The sequence below is a fragment of the Oncorhynchus nerka genome, linkage group LG11 (genome assembly GCF_034236695.1).
Source record: "Oncorhynchus nerka isolate Pitt River linkage group LG11, Oner_Uvic_2.0, whole genome shotgun sequence".
NCBI classification, from domain to species: Eukaryota; Metazoa; Chordata; class Actinopteri; order Salmoniformes; family Salmonidae; genus Oncorhynchus; species Oncorhynchus nerka.
This window is the reverse complement of record NC_088406.1, coordinates 46,996,745-47,018,653: the sequence shown is the minus strand read 5'-3', so window position 1 is coordinate 47,018,653 and position 21,909 is coordinate 46,996,745. Positions and strand designations below refer to the sequence as shown.

The 21,909-nt window shown below is 41.4% G+C and overlaps 1 protein-coding gene and 1 long non-coding RNA gene across 3 annotated transcripts; one reads left to right on the top strand and one right to left on the bottom strand.

Annotated features, from left to right (window-relative positions):
- Positions 1-1,521: 1,521 nt before the first annotated feature.
- LOC135573988 (uncharacterized) lies at positions 1,522-5,833 on the bottom strand. The gene is made up of 2 exons (XR_010465086.1): positions 5,151-5,833; positions 1,522-1,675 (listed from the first exon to the last, which is right to left on the bottom strand). It is a non-coding gene; the product is annotated as an uncharacterized LOC135573988 (long non-coding RNA).
- A 1,947-nt stretch (positions 5,834-7,780) lies between these two features.
- Positions 7,781-21,278, top strand: LOC115137003 (polymerase delta-interacting protein 2-like). 2 transcript variants are annotated; one of them, XM_029672967.2, is made up of 11 exons: positions 7,781-8,014; positions 14,493-14,574; positions 14,932-15,029; positions 15,150-15,249; positions 16,662-16,737; positions 17,029-17,136; positions 17,908-18,053; positions 18,415-18,441; positions 18,611-18,736; positions 19,002-19,081; positions 19,952-21,278. In XM_029672967.2, exons 1-11 carry the CDS (start codon positions 7,833-7,835, stop codon positions 20,064-20,066), a joined length of 1,140 nt encoding a protein of 379 aa, XP_029528827.1. In that variant the 5' UTR covers positions 7,781-7,832; the 3' UTR covers positions 20,067-21,278. The 2 variants fall into 2 exon arrangements, with proteins under 2 accessions (XP_029528827.1, XP_029528828.1); XM_029672968.2 differs by having other exon boundaries at positions 7,783-8,014; positions 14,499-14,574.
- The last annotated feature ends 631 nt before the right edge of the window (positions 21,279-21,909 follow it).

The window sequence follows — 21,909 nt, the reverse complement described above, 5'->3', positions numbered from 1 at the left end:
ATTCAATTCAATTCAATTCAAGGGCTTTATTGGCATGGGAAACATGTGTTAACATTGCCAAAGCAAGTGAGGTAGACAACATACAAAGTGAATATATAAGGTGAAAAACAACAAAAATGAACAGTAAACATTACACATACAGAAGTTTCAAAACAGTAAAGACATTACAAATGTCATATTATATATATATATATATATACAATGTACAAATAGTTAAAGGACACAAGATAAAATAAATAAGCATAAATATGGGTTGTATTTACAATGGTGTTTGTTCTTCACTGGTTGCCCTTTTCTCGTGGCAACAGGTCACAAATCTTGCTGCTGTGATGGCACACTGTGGAATTTCACCCAGTAGATATGGGAGTTTTTCAAAATTGGATTTGTTTTCGAATTCTTTGTGGATCTGTGTGATCTGGGGGAAATATGTATCTCTAATATGGTCATACATTGGGCAGGAGGTTAGGAAGTGCAGCTCAGTTTCCACCTCATTTTGTGGGCAGTGAGCACATAGCCTGTCTTCTCTTGAGAGCCATGTCTGCCTACGGCGGCCTTTCTCAATAGCAAGGCTATGCTCACTGAGTCTGTACATAGTCAAAGCTTTCCTTAATTTTGGGTCAGTCACAGTGGTCAGGTATTCTGCCGCTGTGTACTCTCTGTGTAGGGCCAAATAGCATTCTAGTTTGCTCTGTTTTTTTGTTAATTCTTTCCAATGTGTTAAGTAATTATCTTTTTGTTTTCTCATGATTTGGTTGGGTCTAATTGTGCTGTTGTCCTGGGGCTCTGTAGGGTGTGTTTGTGAACAGAGCCCCAGGACCAGCTTGCTTAGGGGACTCTTCTCCAGGTTCATCTCTCTGTAGGTGATGGCTTTGTTATGGAAGGTTTGTGAATCGCTTCCTTTTAGGTGGTTGTAGAATTTAATGGCTCTTTTCTGGATTTTGATAATTAGTGGGTATCGGCCTAATTCTGCTCTGCATGCATTATTTGGTGTTTTACGTTGTACACGGAGGATATTTTTGCAGAATTCTGCGTGCAGAGTCTCAATTTGGTGTTTGTCCCATTTTGTGAAGTCTTGGTTGGTGAGCGGACCCCAGACCTCACAACCATAAAGGGCAATGGGCTCTATGACTGATTCAAGTATTTATTATATTATATATATTATTTATTTATTATAGTATTTATCTATCTTTCCTGTAACAAAGTAAACTATTTCTAGAGTCGTCCTCAAGTTTCACTCTTTCTGTTCTAACAATCAGCCAAATGTTAGCTTATTCTTTGATCTGTTTGTGCTATATTAGCCAACTCCTATGGTAACATGGCATGACAACTATCATACATAAGAAATGGGATCATGAATGGAAGGGAATTGTGCAGTTATCAACCTGTTTTCAAGGTGACAAAGTTACATTTTACAATCCCAATTTTTTGGGGAAAATATGTAACAATTTAACATATAATAGTCCATAACTGAAATATGTATGATCATGTATTCCTGTAAGTAGTAAGGTCACAAACCAGCTAGACCAGGCAGGATGATTTAATTACCAATCTGACCACAAAGCCTGAGCTTTCATAGTAATCCAATCTATTATCATAAGGTTAGACAAAATACCAAAAGTGCTGCTTGTTCATCCTCGTTGATTCACTTGTGTAGGAGAGGCAGGTTCTTCCTATGCTGAAAGACAAATTTCAGAAAAATATGTTCGAGTTAAACATTCATCTCCTATAGCTAGTTATTGCCTGTTGATAGCTGCAGATGTACTTCAATTAAGTACAAGCTTGGGCTCCCGAGTGGCGCAGCGGTCTAAGGCACTGCATCTTAGTGCAAGAGGCGACACTACAGCCTGGTATCACATCCAGCCGTGATTGGAAGTCCCAATGGCGCACAATTGGCCCAGCGTCGTCTGGGTTTGGCAGTGGTTGTAAATAAGAATTTGTTCTTAACTGACTTGCCACGTTAAATAAAGGATAAAAAGTAACGGGAATGAACAACAGAGACAGAATACAATATGGAAATGACTTAATGGGGTATGGCCTCATCTTCGATGAATGCTAATGGCATATGCTGGTACCCTTTTGCTGGGAAAGTTAAACGAGCATTCAGACCAGTCTTCCTGATTGAACTTTCGTAAACTACATTAGAATTCAGAGGTTGCCTGCCCAATACTTATCCTGCTTTCAGTCAAACCAAGCACTGGCAGACACAAGATAACTAGCTAGATTTAAAAAAAAAAAAACAACATTTAACTTCATAATAGCCCTTATCTTATTCCATGATCGAACGTTCTAAACACACGGTTTGGCCATTTCCGGTCAGTCTAGTTGACGATATAACGTTACTACCACTATGTCGTAGTTTTTTACTAGGTGTCTTCAGGACTTGCCTCAAATAAATATTAATGATGTACATCGAATTGTTAAATCAGCCTCCGAGACTCCAGCTAGCAAGAATGAAAAGGGGTTCAAGATGTATATAGGAAGCTACATAGACAACTATGAAGGTGAGTACCAAGTCAATGACAGATATGACGTTAGCTAGCTACAATCATTAGCTAGCTAATTGAACTATTAACTGTAGCTAGCTAGTTACTTCGTACAATTATGTAACGTTGACAGAATCTACCTGAGAATGTGTATTTTCGTTAGCTTGGTTAAATTAAGCTTGCTAGCTATATTTTCTAGCTAAAAATAATTGTTATTCATCTCTTCTACACAGTATCTAACAAAGATACATTGACAGGGGAGATCACCGTGAGGGCTGCCTGTCACAGGTCCATGAGGAAGAGTGAAAAGCCGCACAGCATGAGAGTAGGGAAAGGTCAGCTACTAGGGACCTTGTTAAACATCTCCTGTGAAAATGTGTTGGAGACAGTATCAACGTTTAATCTTATAAATAGATAGGTATTAATGATGGGTCCCAATCCCAATTTAGAATTGCCCATTTAACAGATTATTTGGTAAAGATCTGTTGATGCAGTGTTTGGTAATTGTGTTACTGAGACACAATGTATTCCTGTATAGTTAAGAGCCCCTAGTTAAGAAGACTAGACACTACTATGTTTATTGTTATTTATGGGCCGCATCATTCTTGTTTCTCACTTCAGCCTTTCATCACACTTATCTTCACAGATGGTGTTAAAGCACTCCGTACCAGTGATAGTGGTCCAAAGCCACTGCTCCTGTGTTGCAGGAAGTGCTCTGCACAATCATCTGGTGGCCCTTCTTTACCAGACAGCGCACTACTCTCAACTAAACATTCCTGCTGCACCACCAGTTCACAGCTGCACAGACACAGAACAGCATTGGCACAAGACAAGAACACTTGTGAGTCTATCAATATCCATAAAAAAATGCACCTGAAAAGTATTCAGCCTATGTAACAGTAAATCCTTGTTAATTAGGGTGTGAAGCCAGGTCCGGTTGGTGGGATAGAGTTCCGTAAACCTACTAACTCGTGTGCTGATGGAATAAGGTAAGTTGAAGGTTCCTAGAATGGAAACATTATAGAAAACATTTACATTTAAGTCATTTAGCAGACGCTCTTATCCAGAGCGACTTACAAATTGGTGCATTCACCTTATGACATCAGTCATTCTTGTGATTGTATCCAGATAAGCCTAAACAGTGGCGTCTTTACGATGTAATGACAAAGACTGGGGGGAAATATATAATCTATAAATCTGTATATTTTAATTCATTTTATTTGAACTTTCGGGCTTGTGCCGTTTCTGGAAAAGTTACATGAGTCTTTGTCATAGTAATCTCTCCAACCTGATGTTAAGGTTTTAAAATGTTTTGCAGAAGTTCTCTCTACAAAGCACTCAATGGATACATGCCTGACATGGACTTTCTCCGCGTCTCAGAAACGTATGCCAACTTTTCTCCACTTCCTGCACCTCTTGGGACAACAATGGAAATGTCAGCTGACGTGCTCCTGGTTGAGTCCTCCTTTGGGCCAGTGCAATGCGGCAGTGTTCTGTCCTATCAGCTTCCACAGCCAAAGACCCATGAAATTGTGAAGATTGCCGATGCCCCTTCTCCACCAATACTTCCATTAGATGGCTTCAGGCTTCCCAGTGTGCTTACGTCCTTAGCCATCAGGAGCAGTTCCACCTCAAGGCATTAGAGACAACCTACGAGATATCACAAAGTCGAGGTTGCTACAAGGGAGCAGAGCAGCAGCCCGGAATGGCATCAGCTCAGGAAAATGAGAATAACATCCTCTCGTTTCCGAGAGGTTTGCCATGTCTGGGGAGAGACCTCAGCTGACCACCTAGCTGAGCGTATGTTCAAGGAATCTGGGATCTGGATGCAGACCATGGAGATGAAGAAGGGGCTAGCCATGGAGCCAGTGGCTGTACAGGAGTACTGCACACTGAAGAATGTTAACTTCTTTCCGTGTGGCTACGTAGTGCACCCAGGTGCTCCGTGGTTAGGATCCTCTCCAGGTGGAATCATATTTGATCCCAGTGTGAGACCACACTTTGGACTCTTAGAGGTCAAGTTATGTTGACTGCCCTTACCTAAAGATACAGAATGGAGAGCTGAAGTTGAAGAGATCTCATGCTTACTACTGGCAGGTGAAAGGTCAAATCCTTCTCACAGGTTGTAGCTGGTGTGACTTTGTCATCTGTGCACAGGAGGACATCCTAGTTGAAAGGATATTTAAAGATCTACAGGTTTAAAAAACTATAAGAGAGAAGGTTGACCACTTATTTTTACCACTACTTGCAGAAGTGTCTCTCGCACCTGAATGGATCCCCTGCATGGGCGCCAAGTTTAGTGGTTTTATGAAAAATAAGTATTGATGTTCTTCTATAGTAGAATAGATTTGTTTTAAAAAATGTATTTCAGCAAATGTTCAACAGTTCAGTTAATCAATTACACATCTCTAACATTGTATTAAATCTTGCATTCTGGCTGTACTGTGTTTACTTGATTTCTTTCCCCCACCCCTGTCACTCATTGCCTAATTAAAGCCAATACAAGCTCCACACAAACTGATATTCACTACAACACAAATGATTGATACATGTCATAGATAAACAAATGATTATTTTGCTGCTAGCAAATAAACACATGTACATTTACACTGGCTTGGCCCATGCTCTGGACCGGATCAGAGACGACACAGTCCATAGGTAGCGCACCTTGTCTTTCACCACCCTCAGTCGGAGCAGGACGTTTCAGTCTTCTTTCCCAAACACCAGATCTCTTTTGAATTTGCCAGTTCCATGCGAAGACAGTAGGAACAACACCTCTTTTTAGGTATTGCCCCCCCCCCCCATTTTCCCCTCAACAAAGTCACTTTCGACGAAATGTGTACTACACACCTTTGTGTGTTTGGTGACAGTAAAGTTGTCACGACGTTCTGTCACTAACCACCTTTTTCTGAGCTCTACATCGACTGGGAAACGATGGAAGCTCACAATACCATTACATTTGGAAGAAACTGAACACAGGCACTGAACAATGTTCATTAGCACCTCCTTCGCGGGGCTGTAATTTAAACGTAGTAATTGCGAACTATTTCAGCCAGAAATGCATCGACGACAGCTAGTAAGCTAATGATAAAAACAATAGCAGAACTCGCTCCGGAAGTCATCAACCCGGTCTGAAGTAAATTAGAACGTTGGAGGCGGAATAATGCATTTAGCCTATTACCAGCTACTGTAGCTGGATGCGAGTTGACTGAGTATCGTGAATACGGCGTTAGCGTAACTGCGTTCAAACAGGGCTGCAATGAAAACGAATGGGCCTACAACTAATATGTTAGCGTCAAACTTTGACAAGGCAATGGACAAATAGTATTTGAGACAAGCTGAAAAAACAGACCTCTTCTGGCGCAATCTTTACTTTGTTCCGTGTTACGACGTATCGTACGCCCGTTTGTACCACTGACGTATATGTTTCGATTAGCATTCGAACCACATTGATTATGAAACATTGAGAATAATGACAAAGATGATGGTAGCAAACGCATGAGCAATCAACATTAACCCAGCTAACTAGCTAGTATGCAGGGTTGTCACTAGTTACCACAGCCATAAACCCCGCCATAAAATGTGATTTTAAACCTAACCGTAAATTCATTTGAAGTTTTCATGAATTCTTATAGCCAATTTTGACTGTTTGTGACATCTATTCTTATAGCCAATTTTGACTGTTTGTGCCATCTAGTGGAAACCAGTATAGTATGCAGCTGCCTGTCAGCTAGCTAACGAACCAATAATATGCAGATGGCTGACTAACAATAAAGCTGCCTCTGCTCCATCTGTGAATCAACCAGGGTGAACAGGTTCAAGTTTTAAAGTCACGTGCACAAGTACAGTGAAATGCCTTTCTTGCAAGTTCTAAACCCAACAATGCAGTGGTCAATATCAACGTAGTACTAAAATAACAAGTTAGAACAAAAACACGACATATATAAATAAGATGAACATGAGAAAGTAAGAAGCTATGATACAGGGTCAGTTCCTATACCATATTTACAATGTGCAGGGAGACTGGAGTGACAGGCAGATATGTATAGGGGTAAGGTGACTAGGCATCATGATGTATGATAAAACAGTAGCAGCAGCGTAAATGAAGATTGTATGTGAGTGTAGTCAATAAAAAATGTGTGTGCATGTTATGTGTGTGTTGGAGTGTCAGTGTGAGTGTGCATAGAACGTGTTTTTTTATATATATATTTTTTTATACAAGGGTCAACTCATTTGGTCTGTGTAGCCATTTTGTTCGCTATTTAGTAGTATTATGGCTTGGGGATAGAAGCTGTTCAGGAGCCTGTTGCTGTCAGACTTGATGCACCGGTACCGCTTGCCGTGCGGAAGCAGAGAGAACAGTCTATGGCTTGGGTGGCTGGAGTCTAACGATGTTCGTTGAAGCTAGCAAAGCAAACAACTTGATACAGTTGAACAAAAAAGTTATGCAAATGTAGCAACAACAAAAATGTGTCACATACAGCGGATAGGTGCAGTGAAATATAACGTTAGTCATTTTTTACCTGTGTATGAATGAATGATTCATAGCAAAAGACTGAAAGTAGGCTAAACCATCATTCTCAATCGGCATGAACTTTTATTTTGACTTTCTTGACTGAGCTCTGTGTCGTCGATGGCACCAGTTGAATTCAAGGCAACACATTATTGAAAGCTGTAGCTTGACTTTGCATGTTGTTCATGATGAAAATATGAGTAATCTAAAGAGCTGTCATTATTTGTTTATATCCACACAGTAGTGTTAGTAGTTTAGGACAAGATGTGTTTTTTACAGAAGAGGCCTCTTTCTCATTCTAGAGTAGGAGGGTACATATGCAAATATCAAATTAATAGGCAAACGCAAGATGAACGATTATTGGTCCATTATAATCAGATCGCTATGTGACGTTATGTGGCGGCCTAAACTGTCATCCCAAATCTTGTGCCAAAACTAAAATTAAACTTTTTAAAGGCCCAGTGCAGTCAAAAAGGTGATATTCTTATGTTTTATATATATATTTCCACACTATACGGTTGGCATAATACTGTGAAATTGTGAACAATTGAGTTTTGCAGTAAATTCTTTAATAGACCAACAAGAGAGAATTTCCAAACCTCTTTGCCAAAAACAGCTAGTTTTCCGTTTTCCACTTCGCTCTAAGAACACCCCTAGACAGTCCTAGTTAAATTCTCGCTTGAGACATTTCTCTTTGATAGTAAGGTACTTTATTGTTACCCAGAAACGATTTGATACTGAGATAAAAACGGCTGCATTGAACCTTTAAATCAACTTTGAAATTCGCACGCTTTTATACACGTGAGCCTCGGCGTGCTTGTGCAGAAGTAGGAAAGATGGCTGCTTGTGCAATACGACGAGGCTTTCTGACTGTTGTCAGTAAATACAACAAGAAACAGACACATCGAATATTGGGTGTTATTGAAGGGAGTAGTGGACTTGAGGTGAAGAGGCCCCGGTTACCGTGTTTAGCATGTGGATTTCCCAACATTCAGCAGACGAGGTTCATGTCGTCACGGTAAGAGGTACCTTCTAAGCTAATGTGTCCTAGCTAGCTAGCTAGCTAACTAGCTAATGTAAGTTAGCAAGTCTGTCCACTGTCTTGAATGCTCCATCATTGTTACTGCCATGCCCCCACTACTTTAGCTGCCGCCGCTAACTATAAGATTGTCAGCAAGTTAAGCTAGCCATAGCTACCTGGCTGAGTTTACAAGCAATGCACTTCAGTTTTCTCTCTCATACAGTACAAGTCAAAAGTTTGGACACCTTCTCATTCAAGAGTTATGACTATTTTCTACATTGTAGAATAATAGTGAAGACATCAACTATGAAATAATACATATGGAATCATGTAGTAACCAAAAAAAGTATTAAACCAATCCAAATATATTTGAGATTCTTCAAAGTAGCCACCCTTTGCCGCGATGACAGCATTGCACACTCTTGGCATTATCTCAATCAGCTTCAGTCTCTGAACAGTTGCTTTTGAGATGTCTGTTACTTGAACACTGAAGCAATTTCTGAGTCTGGTAACTCTAATGAACTTATCCTCTGCAGCAGAGGTAACTTTGGGTCTTCCTTTCCTGTGGTGGTCCTCATGAGAGCCAGTTTCATCAAACCACTGGATGGTTTTTGTAACTGCACTTGAAGAAATGTTCAAAGTTGTTTACATTTTCAGATTGGCTGACCTTCATGTCATAAAGTAATGATGGACTGTCATTTCTCTTTGCTTATTTGAGCTGATCTTGCCATAACATGGACTTGGTCTTTAATCATATAGGGCTAGCTTTTGTATAGCACCCCTACCTTGTCACAACACAACTGATTGGCTCAAACACATTAAGGAAAGAAATTCAAAAAATATACTTTTAAAATTAAATGCATGCCAGGTGACTAACTCATGAAGCTGGTTGAGTGCCAAGTGTGTGCAAAGCTGGCATCAAGGCAAAAGGTGGCTACTTTGAAGAATCTCAAATATAAAATATATTTTGATTTGGTTAACACTTTTCTTTTGTTGCTTACTACATGATAACATATGTTATTTCATAGTTTGATGTCTTCACTATTCTACAATGTTGAAAATTGTAAAAATAAGGATCTTTGAATGAGTAGGTGTCAACTTTTGACTGTGTGTGTATGTAATCTCGCTAGGTAATGTAGGAAAATGAATGCTCTGATTAAGTTAACCATGACTGTGCAACACTTGGCAAGAAGTCAGCTTGGATAGAAACTTGCAGAACTGAACTTACATGAAAGTGCCCAGCTATAATATATGATTGGCAGATATGTTGCCTCGAGCAACGATGATTGCCACGTTGCACAAGCTCCTGTTGTCAGACAAATCTATTTGTTTTTAGTATATCCCAACTTGCATATCAAACAGTGTCATATGTTGGCACTTTGTTGCGCTTGATAACACACAGTTTATAGAGCTTAACTTGCAAGCAGAGCTGTGCATATTTTCAGTATTCATAGCTAGACTCCCAGACAGTTTCTATCTTCAAGCCATCAGACAGCTGAACACTTGAAATGGACTGATCACCTGCTCTGATTCTCTGCACCGTAGCACACATTCACTCACTCGTACATACACACACAGTGCATTCTGAAAGTATTCAGACCCCTTCCATTTTTCCACATTTTGTTATGCCTTGTTCTAAAATTGATTAAATTGTTTCTTTCCCACTTAAATCTGGACACAACCCCATAATGACAAAGCAAAAACAGTTAAACACTTTTGTTTGTTTTAAATGGGTGTGTATGTATATAAGAAATGAAATATCACATTTACATAAGTATTCAGACCCTTTAATCAGTACTTTGATTTATAGCCTTGAGTCTTCTTGGGTATGACGCTGCAAGCCTGGCACACCTGTATTTGGGGAGTTTCTCTCAATCTCTGTCAGGTAGGATGGGGAGTGTTGCTGCACAGCTATTTTCATATCTCTCCAGATATTTGATTGGGCTCAAGTCCGGGCTCTGGCTGGGCCACTCAATGACATTCAGTGACTTGTCCCGAAGCCACTCCTGCATTGTCTTGGCTGTGTGGTGATGGTCATTGTCCTGTTGGAGGGTGACCCTTTGCCCCAGTCTGAGGTCCTGAGCACTCTGGAGCAGGTTTTCATCAAGGATCTCTCTGTACATTGCTCTATTCATCTTTCCCTCGATCCTGACTAGTCTCCCAGTCCCTGCCGCTGAAAAATATCCCCACAGCATGATGCAGCCACCACCATGCTTCACGGTAGGGATGGTGTCTGGTTTCCTCCACATATGATTTTTGGCATTCAGGCCTAAGAGTTCAATCTTGGTTTCATCAGACCAGAGAATCTTGTATCTCATGGTCTGAGAGTTTATTAGGTGCCTCTTGGCTAACTCGAAGCGGGCTGTCATGAGCATTTTACTGAGGCATGGCTTCCATTTGCCCACTCTACCATAAAGGCCTGATTGGTGGAGTGCTACAGTGATGGTTGTCCTTCTGGAAGGTTCTCCCATCTTCACAGCGGAACTCTAGAGCTCTGTCAAGAGTGACCATCGGATTCTTGGTCACCTCCCTGACCAAGGTCTTTCTCCCCCGATTGCTCAGTTTGGCCTGGCGGCCAGCTCCAGGTAGAGTCTTGGTGGTTCCAAACTTCTTCCATTTAAGAATGATGGAGACCACTGTGTTCTTGGACATTCAATGCTGCAGACATTTTTTGGTACCCTTCCCCAGATCTGTGCCTCGACACAATCCTGTCTTGTTTTACGGACAATTCCTTCGACCTCATGGCTTGGTTTTTGCTCTGAAAATGCACTGTCAACTGTGGGTCCTTTTATATAGACAGGTGTGCCTTTCCAAATCATGTTCAATCAATTGAATTTACCACAGATGGACTCCATTCAAGTTGTAGAAACAACTCAAGGATGATCAGTGGAAACAGGATGCACCCGAGTCCCATAGCGAAGGGTCTGAATACTTACGTAAATAAGGTATTTTGTTTTATATTTTTAATAAATTAGCAAACATTTCTAAACCGGTTCACTTTGTCATTAATTTAATCAATTTTAGAATAAGGCTGTAACATAGCAAAATGTGGAGAAAGTCAAGGGGTCTGAATACTTTCCGAAATCACTGTATACTGTACATACATTATACACTCACATAACGGCTGCTGCTACCAGTCTCTTATTATACTGTACAGAAATCCCTCATTTGTTGAGGAAAAACAATCTCTTTTCCCTCAACCCTTGCTCTCTTCACATGACACATGTATGCATTGCATGCACAGGACCAATAGGGCCTGACTTATAGCATATCATAATTGCATCAATAAATTGGTTGTAACAAACTACATAACACGTGACAGCTTGATGGATGCTGAGGACATGACAAATAACCAGGAATGTTTACTGGTTGTTCAGGAGGTGAAGGGGAAGTCGGATGTGTGGAATAAATTTGACTAGTTGTGGAAAATACTGGAGCTCAAGAAAAAGATAAGTAGCAAGTGCTGCGTGCATATTATGTATGCCAAACGGGTGCTGTTAGATTACAATATAATTTTCCTGACCATTTTGAACAATATAAATCAACACACCAGAGATTCTGTAACAATTTGTTTTGTAAATCCTTTATTACAGCAAAGGCTAAAAGCAGTCTCATTCGTGAATGCAATTTCCAAAATGGAATGGTTTATTTATGTACAGTAATTATTCAAGGGTCGCATCATTTCTTTTATTGTGAAACTAAAATCCTTGATTGCCTTTCAAATCATAAGTGACTCGTATGCTGAGTGACGACATGAACGAGTACATTTTTGATTGATACACTACTGTAGCCTATCGAAGTATTGAAATAGAGGCCTAAGTAAGTTACGCTATTAAGACTGAACTGTTCTGAGGCCTACAGTCGACGGTGGTTATACAAGGCTGCTATACTAAGCTTACTAATGATAATGACATTATTTTTTATTGTTATTATAATGATCATAATAGTAATAACAATAAGGAGATCAAGAATAGGGAGGGTTGTTATTATTATTATGAATATAATGTTTTACAATTTGTAAGTGTAAGCAACGCTAAATGAATGATACCAGAGAGGCTGAAAGTGGAAAGCCTTTATTACAGCATAGCAAAGAGAGAAACTGCCAAATTTGTGGCTATTAAACAGGCAACAGAAACAGGATCTCTTATTTCTGTAGATGTATATGGATAATTTATGAAGCCATGTATTTTTAACAGTTTGGCTATTGTTTATAGACCTACTTAAATTGGTGTTTCCTCTTAGACAATTAAGGCAAGGACTGTCTTCCCGTCTGCTGCCTCCACCGTATTGTTCTCGACACCAATATGCCGGGTAACTTAGATTTTATGCATATAGCAACATGGTCTAGGAAAAGGCGCCAATTCAACAGCGCACCAATATGTTTCAGAACCTCGGACAGTGACCGCTATCCAATGCGGGAGAAAGCGCATTTGTTATAAAATATTATTTGCACCATTGTTCTTACCTAATATAACCATATACAATTTCACAGACACATCTTAGTGATGGACTGTGCCATTCCCATGGCCTTAACAATGGATTATTCCACTCAGACCAATGCGAATAAGAGGTGTCTTGTGCACACTTATTTTTCTTTGCTACTGCTCGACTAAAGAAATCTCGGTCCACCAACAGCCTATCGACCAAACAATTAACCAGTCTACTAAATGGGGCCAGCCCTAGCTGCAATCATGGTTGCTTTCGGACTGGGTTCAAAGTGGGAGTGTTGTAGAATTATTCTCAGGTCCAAAAAGAGAACAATCTAACCCAAATCAACCCGTGTTCTAATGGGTCCGGGTCTAGGACCAGACCCGAGTGACAACATTTAGTTAACCAGAAGAGCAGCTAGGCTGATAAACGAATAGATCTATATGTTGGCTAGGCCTTCTGTAAGTCAATAAATGCACTTTATTAGCATAAAATACATATGCTATGGGCTATACAGAGCTGTGGTCCGGTCCACTTGGGTCTATCAGCTGTAGTTCCAGAGACCCGATGACAATCAAACAGGACGAAAACCGATAAGTTAGAATTTCGGACCCAGGCCCACTCGGGTGTCCGGGTGGATCCGTGAAGACCTCACCTCGGGTGTAGACCTGCATGTACACTAAGCCACTTATCTAGAAAGCGTGACATTGGAACACTAGTAGAAAGTTGGCAACATATCTGGCCTATATTAGCTAGTTCACTTTTTGTCTGAGTGGAAGAACGTAGAGAGCTTTGGGCCTATCTGCTGTTGCCTATATAAGGGAGCAGGTTGGCTTGAGCCGGCACAGAGTAAATGGGTCCAATTTCCTTTGTGCCCTTCATGCCAAGGGAGTGAACGCGGAGGGCTTGCGTTGACATGGAGCCCAGAAGGTTAACAATTGGAAGACCGATCCAGTTTGTAATTCTGACTTTAGTTTATGTAACCCTTTATGTAAGATATTACTGTCCTGTTTCTCACCTTTTCTCCCTGAATGAGAACTTATTTTTGTTATGATGAAATCTCCATGAAATGAGGAAACATGTTAACGATCTGACCCTCCATTTCTTTAACAATGTATTTGTTATGGCATTTCACCAGCCTGGTCGTGCTTTCTTGTCAGTGACCAGTATAATAATCTGAGGGACCACCTCTGCCAGTAATTGCCAACGCAGCTGATGAACATACAAGCCTTTGGGCTGAGCTCTTCCACCTCCTTACCTTCTGATAATAATATGGATGTATTGAGGAGCCACGCAATATCACCCCCCCATGTTTTGAGGAATAGATCCATAAATGCATGAGGGACTTGAACACAGCCAGCTGTTGCTCCCAGTACCTTGTTGATTATAATTCAGTGAAGAGTCAAAGGGAATGACGAGATTAGACGTGGTATTTATGTTTGTTTGAACTTTGATAAATCAATGTGTTTTTATTTAATCTTGTTTGATTTGTGATTGAGATTTAGCTTTAGTCCAAGGGGTTGACTAGGCGATGACCCGTGTGTTCCTGTCATCCCAGTGCTCATGTTGTGTATTGTGTGTACTTGGTCCTTTTCCAAGCTGCTGCAACACTTGGCTATTTGAGACTGTATAACTACATTAGTGTGATGTACAGGTCTTCTTGGCTCCATAAAGTTGGACCCAGGGACGATCAGACCTGGACATGATCATTTAAATTAAATAAAAAGGGGGAACAGTCAGACTCAACCCAACCAAACCTAGACCCCTAACTTTATTTATTTTATTTCACCTTTATTTAACCAGGTAGGTCAGGTGAGTTCTAAAATACAACTGCGACCTGGCCAAGATAAAGCAAAGCAGTGCGACAAAATCCACACAAAGTTACACATGGGATTTGGACACAAGTGACACAAAAAAATGTTCATCAGCCAAATTGCTTTTCTGGTTAACAAATAGGGTCGGATCTCAGGTGTTCGGGTGGACCTGTGAACACCTCAAGTGTGATGTGATTTTGCTCCAGTTTGTCAGTGTGGCCTGTGTTTGGCAGGAACAGGCCGGAGGGGAAGGTTCTGGAGACGGTGGGAGTGTTTGAGGCGCTGAAGCAGCACGGCAAATATGAAACAGGCCAGGTAAGAGAGGCAGCGCCATGCGGTTTATCCACCCAGACCAGAACTATTGGTCCTGGCCTTCCCTCCTCATAATCATCTTTTGCCTCGCTGTCATAGGCCTGAACATTAGGGGCCGGCTTGATTCCCAGACACAGATTATGCCTAGTTTTGGACCCCAAAAAATATTTGTCATTGCGTTTGCTTTTTAGTCCGGGACGATTCATAATCTGTGTCTGGGGGAAACCGGTCCTCGGTGAATGGTGGCCCTGTACAATAGTCCTAGGTGTGTATGTATGTATATATATATATATTGTAGTTGCCCTTGTCACAAAGTTCTTTCCGACCTCAAGTCTATGTTTCTCCATGTTTTCTCCTCAGCTCTTCCTTCATAGTGTGTTTGGCTACAGAGGGATCGTGCTGTTCCCCTGGCACGCCCGTATCTATGACCGGGATATCATTCCTCCCATGTCTGACAGGTGCGTATCACATCTCAGCGGTAGGGCCAGGAGTTATTTTATTTTGTTGATGTGTGTTCTATGTTAATTTGATTGGGTAATTTGTCTTATCATTTTCAACACCCATGCTCTGTCGCTCAGCAAGCCAGAGCCTCCTGGTTCTCACGGGTCAAAAGAGGTGAAGGGGAGAACTCATACCTACTACCAGGTCCTCATCGACACGCGGGACTGCCCTCACATAGTACGTTACCACTGAACACTACCAATGCAATGTTTGTACTGTACATACTAGAGGTCGACCGATTATGATTTTTAAACCCCTTTACCGATAATTGGAGGACCAAAAAAGCCGATACCGATTAATCGGCCGCTATAAAAAAAAAATATATATATATATATTATTTGTAATACTGACAATTACAACAATACTGAATTAACACTTATTTTAACTTAATATAATACATCAATAAAATCAATTTCGCATCAAATAAATAATGAAACATGTTCAATTTGTTATAAATAATGCAAAAACAAAGTGTTGGAGAAGAACGTAAAAGTGCAATATGTGTCATGTAAAAAAGCTTACGTTTCAGTTCCTTGCTCAGAACATGAGAACATATGAAAGCTGGTGGTTCCTAACATGAGTTTTCAATATTCCCAGGTAAGAAGTTTTAGGTTGTAGTTATTATTGGACTATTTCCCTCTATACCATTTGTATTTCATTAACCTTTGACGATTGGATGTTCTTATAGGCACTTTAGTATTGCCAGTGTAACAGTATAGCTTCCGTCCCTCTCCTCGCTCCTCCCTGGGCTCGACCCAGCAACACAACGACAACAGCCACCACATCGAAGCAGCGTTACCCATGCAGAGCAAGGGAAACAACCACCCCAAGGCTCAGAACGAGTGAAGTTTGAAACGCTATTAGCACGCGCTAACTAGTCAGCCATTTCACTTCGGTCACACCAGCCTCATCTCGGGAGTTGATAGGTTTGAAGTCATAAACAGCGCAATGCTTGACGCACAACAAAGAGCTGCTGGCAAAACGCATTAAAGTGCTGTTTGAATGAATGCTTCTGCCTACCACCGCTCAGTCAGATACTTAGATGCTTGTATGCTCAGTCAGATTATATGCAACACAGGACACACTAGATAATATCTAGTAATATCATCAACCATGTGTAGTTAACTAGTGATTATGATTGATTGTTTTTTATAAGATACGTTTAATGCTAGCTAGCAACTTACCTTGGCTTACTGCATTTGTGTAACAGGCAGTCTCCTTGTGGAGTGCAATGAGTGGGGCAGGTCGTTATTGCGTTGGACTAGTTAACTGTAAGGTCGCAAGATTGGGTCCCCCGAGCTGACAAGGTGAAAATCTGTCTTTCTGCCCCTGAACGAGGCAGTTAACCCACCATTCCTATGCCGTCATTGAAAATAAGAATGTGTTCTTAACTGACTTGCCGAGTTAAATAAAGGTGTAAAAAAAATCAAATAAATCTGCGCCCAAAAATACAGATTATTAGGAAAACTTGAAATCAGCCATAATTAATCGGCCATTCCGATTAATCGGTCGACCTCTAGTACATACTGACTCGGCCTAAATGATGATATCTGCCAGTCTTGTAGTTGTTTCTCCTGTTGTGTTGACAGTCTCAGAGGTCTCAGACCGAAGCAGTGACGTTCCTGGCGAGCCATGACGACAGCAGAGCCCTCTATGCCATCCCAGGTAAACGACACATGATCTGCTGCTCCCTGGGTAGTAAATGGCTACATCCTTTGATTTAGTTTCAAACAGAACAATTGGCTAGCAGTTTTTAAAAGTTTTTTTTTTTTTTTCAAATCCCACAAAAATGCTTTGAGTTCTTATCTGCAAATGGCACTGTCAGTGTGTGTATATCATTTTGGCTTCCAGGTGATTTTTGCATTACTACCCTAGTTATGTCCTTGTACTACTTCTGTCCTTGCCAGCCTCCTGACTGACTGCCATTCTGCCTGGCTGTCATTGTGTGTGTTTCAGGTCTGGACTATGTGAGTCATGAAGACATCCTGCCCTACAACTCCACAGAGCAGGTCCCCATCCAGCACGAGCTGTTTGAGCGCTTCCTCATGTTCAACCCTGACAAAAGTAAGCTCCAGCCACTCGCTGTTTTCCAGTTTCCACGTATCATTTCATTGTACAGCATAGTATAAACAGAGTACAAAACATTAACACTTTCACCCCCCTTTGCCTTCAGAACAGTCCCTATTTGTCGGGGCAGGGACTCTACAAGGAGTCGAAAGCGTTCCACAGGGATGCTGACCCATGTTGACCCTAATGCTTCCCACTGTTGTGTCAAGTTGGCTGGATGTCCCATTCTTGATAGACATGGGAAAATGTTGCGTGTGAAAAATCCAGCAGCATTGCAGTTCTTGACACACACCGGTGCGCCTGGCACCTACTACCATCCCTCTATCAAAGGCACTTAAATCTTTTGACTTGCCCATTCTCCCTCGGAATGACACACATACACAATCATTGTCTCGGCTTAAAAATTATTCTTTAACCCGTCTCCTCCCCTTCATCTACACTGATTTGAAGTGAATTTAACAAGTGACATCAAGAAGGGCTCATAGCTTTCATCTAGATTCACCTGGTCAGTCTGTCATGGAAAGAGCAGGTGTTCCTACTGTTTTATACACTCTGTGTACATTTCCAGTTATTTTTGGGAATATTCACAAATTAACTTCTATAAAGTATACTATTTTTCAGTTTCTAAAAACATTCAGTAGTACTATAAAGTGTTCAAATGTTTATTTTACATTCACAGGAACTGTATATCAATATATCTAGTATACAATATATCCAATTATTTTGTGAGCATTCACAAGTGTATATGACTGTAAACCGTGTGTCCAGCCACCCCAGCTCCCCCGTTCAGTGCGAGGGACACTCTGAAGGCATGGCAGGAGAAGAATCATCCCTGGCTGGAGCTGTCCGACGTGCACAGAGAGACGACGGAGAACATCCGGGTCACCGTCATCCCCTTCTACATGGGCATGAGGGTGAGGACGATGTCACTGTTGGGACTGTGAGGCTCTTTCTCAAAAGATATCTGTCCTCTCATTGCCACTTCTTTCTACTGCACTGATCTGAAAGAACTGACCTGGTGAAAGCCACCATGTTGTTTTCACCTCGAGTCTTTTTCAATCAGTGCTGATGAAGGGGAGGACAGGTTAAGACATTGAGAGAAAGCCACAGTGTTTTAACTGTCAGTTCCTATCAAGTAAATGGTATACACGGTCCAATGAGCTCTTTCAATAATGTTCTGCTCATTCCTGATTCCTCCCACTCTGCTGTGTGATTCTTATGATGAGCTTGAATCTACCTGCGCACAAAGAATAAATACAGTATTTTCTTTCTCAGGATGCTCAAAATTCTCATGTGTATTGGGTAAGTAAACTTAAAAATTTTTTTTTACAATTCCCTGAAAAAGGACTAATAATTTCAACTTTTACCAATGTATGATGTAGGCCTCGTATATCCAGTCGAGGATACAAATGTAGACCATCAGAACGGCGACATAATGTGTACCAAATTCACCAAAATGTGTGTCTCACAGTGGCGGTACTGCATCCGCCTGGAGAACATGGGAAGTGAGGTGGTGCAACTGAGGGAGAGACACTGGAGGATCTTCAGCCTGTCAGGCACGCTGGAGACGGTCCGGGGACGTGGGGTCGTAGGCCGGGTCGGTAGTACAACCGCTTCCACACAATGGAATTACAAACGCTCAATGGCTGTGTCTGGAAACTTTACCAGCTGGCAAAATACTTGCTTCCTCTGTCCTTGTTTCCTCAATTCCTCTCCAAGCCAATTGGATGAGAGGATCTAAGGTCCCTTCTTCAGGCAACCTTCAAGGGGGAACAAGGACAGAGGAAGCATGTACAGCCACTCATACAGTATATTACCTCCACGACTGAGTAGAAGCCATAACCAACCGTTTTTGTCCCCAGGAACCAGTGTTGTCCAAAGAGCAGCCAGCCTTCCAGTACAGCAGCCATGTTTCCCTTCAAGCACCCAGTGGACACATGTGGTAAGTTCTTCCCAGCTTACCCTTGCCTTCTACACACAGTAACATTCAAAGGAACTGCACGAGTATTGCTGTGGTAAACGTCAATGTAGCTCCAAAAGGTCCCAGCTACATCACAAATGGTCCTTTTGTTCGATAAAATCCTTCTTTATAACCCCAAAAACTCAGTTTAGCTGGCGCACTTTATTCAATAATCCACCGGTTTCCCTCCTTCAAAATGCATACAAACACAGAACGCGCTCTCATCCACACGCATTAAAACACTACAGCAAAAATAGGAGCCACTTAGAAAAACTACATTCTAGCTAATTTTTCCAAAAACCAGCCTGAAACTCTTTCTAGACTGTTGACATGTAGTGGAAGCCTTAGGAACTGCAATCTGGGAGGCTTTCGCCTCATAATAAACATGACAGCAATTGGAAACACTGGTAGACTGAACTTTTTTTTTTTTTTGGATGGTTTGTCCTCAGGGTTTCGCCTGCATTCAGTTCTGTTATACTCACAGATGTTATTTCAACAGTTTGAAACTTTAGAGTGTTGTCTATCCAAATCTACCAATTATATGCATATCATAGCTTCTGGGCCTGAGTAACAGGCAGTGTACTTTGGACACGCTTTTCATCCGAACGTCAAAATACTGCCCCCTAGCCAAAAGAGGTTCAACCGATTTTGCTATTTGTACTTGGTCCTTGTGGTAAAAAAAATAAGCTGGGGAAACTGAAAATACTGATTGATGTTTGACTGAATCTTGCACAGATTTACAGGCAAGTAAACAATCTTAAACGCAAGAGTAATTAAAAAATAAATAACAACCTTTCTTACATTTAGTACAGAAGTGTGATGGTCAAGATTCTAATGATGCTCTGTGTGCAGGGGAACCTTCCGCATCGAGAGGACGGACGGCTCCCACTTTGATGTGCGCATTCCCCCGTTTTCCCTGGAGAGCAACAAGGATGACAAGGCTCCCCCGGCTGGCTACACCTTCTGAGGCAACGCAGCAGCAGGGCCATGTCCCTCAGCGCAGTCGAACAGCCAAGCCATCCTTAGGAACGGATCAACCCTTCCTCTGCTACTTCTTCCTCATTGATATTTTAAGAAACTGATTTATTTGAGCACATTGAAATGAGATGTTCAATGAGAAGGGACAAAAATTGGCATCCCAACATTTGTAGCTAATGAGAACTTTTGCTTTTTAGTGGGAAGGAGAAGGACAAGCGTTCGGTCACAGAGGTTGTTGCTTGAGATCGTTCTGCATAGGCAGAATGGCACGGTGAGCACTGATGGTATTTGCATTTATTATTATGAGTGGGAATGAATTATTCCAATGGTTTCTCTCAGCCATAATCGCTTGACCCAGAGGTAGACGTCTAAAGCCAGGCTCCCTTGGTGTTTTTATTGGTGTTTCTAAATGGTTCAAATCAGCAGACCTGGTGGGAAACCATCGAAAGGACTTTACTAAACCAAATAGAACATGTCCAATAGGAGCCCTACTCTTTTAAGAGACCTCAGTCAAGTCTAGACCTCCATGTTGCTCTGATGTATAGTATTATGCAAATTACTCTGTTGTGCCTGTTTGGCTTGTCTGTCACTTTGAGCCTCCCTGATGGGGCCTGTGGTGAAACATGTAGAAAAGGGAAAGAGAACCTTGGTTATGTCTCAAATGGCACCCCATTCCCAATGAAGTGCACTATATAGGGAATAGGTTGCTGTTTGGGATGTTACCATTGAACGGAACAAGAAAGTGGAATACAGAAGGAGTCAGTGAGCTAAGGATGTCGTAGTGACCCCCATTGATTACCAACCTGTAGGTTTTGTCTGATAAGAGGGCCGGGTTCAGGAGAGTGATCTGTTTCAGGTATGAATATCATGCATAGAGCAGACATGGTTCCTCATTCGACATGACAGCGAATCGTGTCTGTTCCACACAACGTATTTAGATCTGAACATTTCGTATTGTTATTTGACCGTGGTGTGTGTTGGTGAGGGAGGTGTCTGGGAGACTGACCGGGTGCTATGCTGCTCGAGTCTGTCGTATCCAACCCTTTGAGTCAGTTCTGTGGGTTGAAGTCTCAGTTAGATTTTTGCCTTGTTTAGGGAAGAAAAACTTTTTTTGATAGATGATTTGAGATGACTGTGGTAATGGTTGAAAGATGTTCTGTGACAAAGTTGTAAAGACAAATAAATGTACATTTTAAAGAAATGGTCAGGTATTTACTGTATTGATTAGCCAATGGACAGTGTTTTTCAAACTCAATCCTCTGGACCCCAAGCGGTGCACGTTTTAGTTTGTTTTTGCCCTAGAACTACACAGCTGATTCAATGTATCAAGCTTTGAGTGTAGTGTGAAGGCAAAAACCAAAACGTGCACTCCTTGGACCGAGTTTGGGAAACGATGGTCTATCCTTGCAGGAGAGTGGGGCATTTTGGCTGAGAAATGGATCTGTGTGCACTCAGCATAAAAGGACACCCCCCTCCCCCTCTTACTGGTCATCTAGAAGCCTCATAACTGAAAGAAAACCAGTAACATGGCAACCAGGCAGTCACTCAGATTTGAGTTTTTGAAGCCATCATGAGCCGACACTATGAAAATTAATTTAATAGTCTCTAATGCGTTTGAATAGGGCAACTAGCTCAGCTGACATATAGCATATACTGTTGCTATAGGTGTAGTTCCTACTAAGGGAAGTTTACAAATGGTAAATATTAGATTATGCTGAACCGTTATCATGATCACTGAGGGCACACTGCTAGACAAAAACCCCTACAAACATGCCCCCATCTTTCCTGTTGTATCTCTGAGCTGTGATTTGGTTCTTGCGCATCTTGAAATC

Bases quoted from the DNA above. Each gene is read 5' to 3' on its own strand.
- LOC115137003 (XM_029672967.2), top strand. From the start codon at position 7,833: ATGGCTGCTTGTGCAATACGACGAGGCTTTCTGACTGTTGTCAGTAAA. The intron at 15,250-16,661 runs GTACGTTACCAC...TTGTGTTGACAG, and splicing joins CGCGGGACTGCCCTCACATA to TCTCAGAGGTCTCAGACCGA. The intron at 16,738-17,028 runs GTAAACGACACA...TGTGTGTTTCAG, and splicing joins AGCCCTCTATGCCATCCCAG to GTCTGGACTATGTGAGTCAT.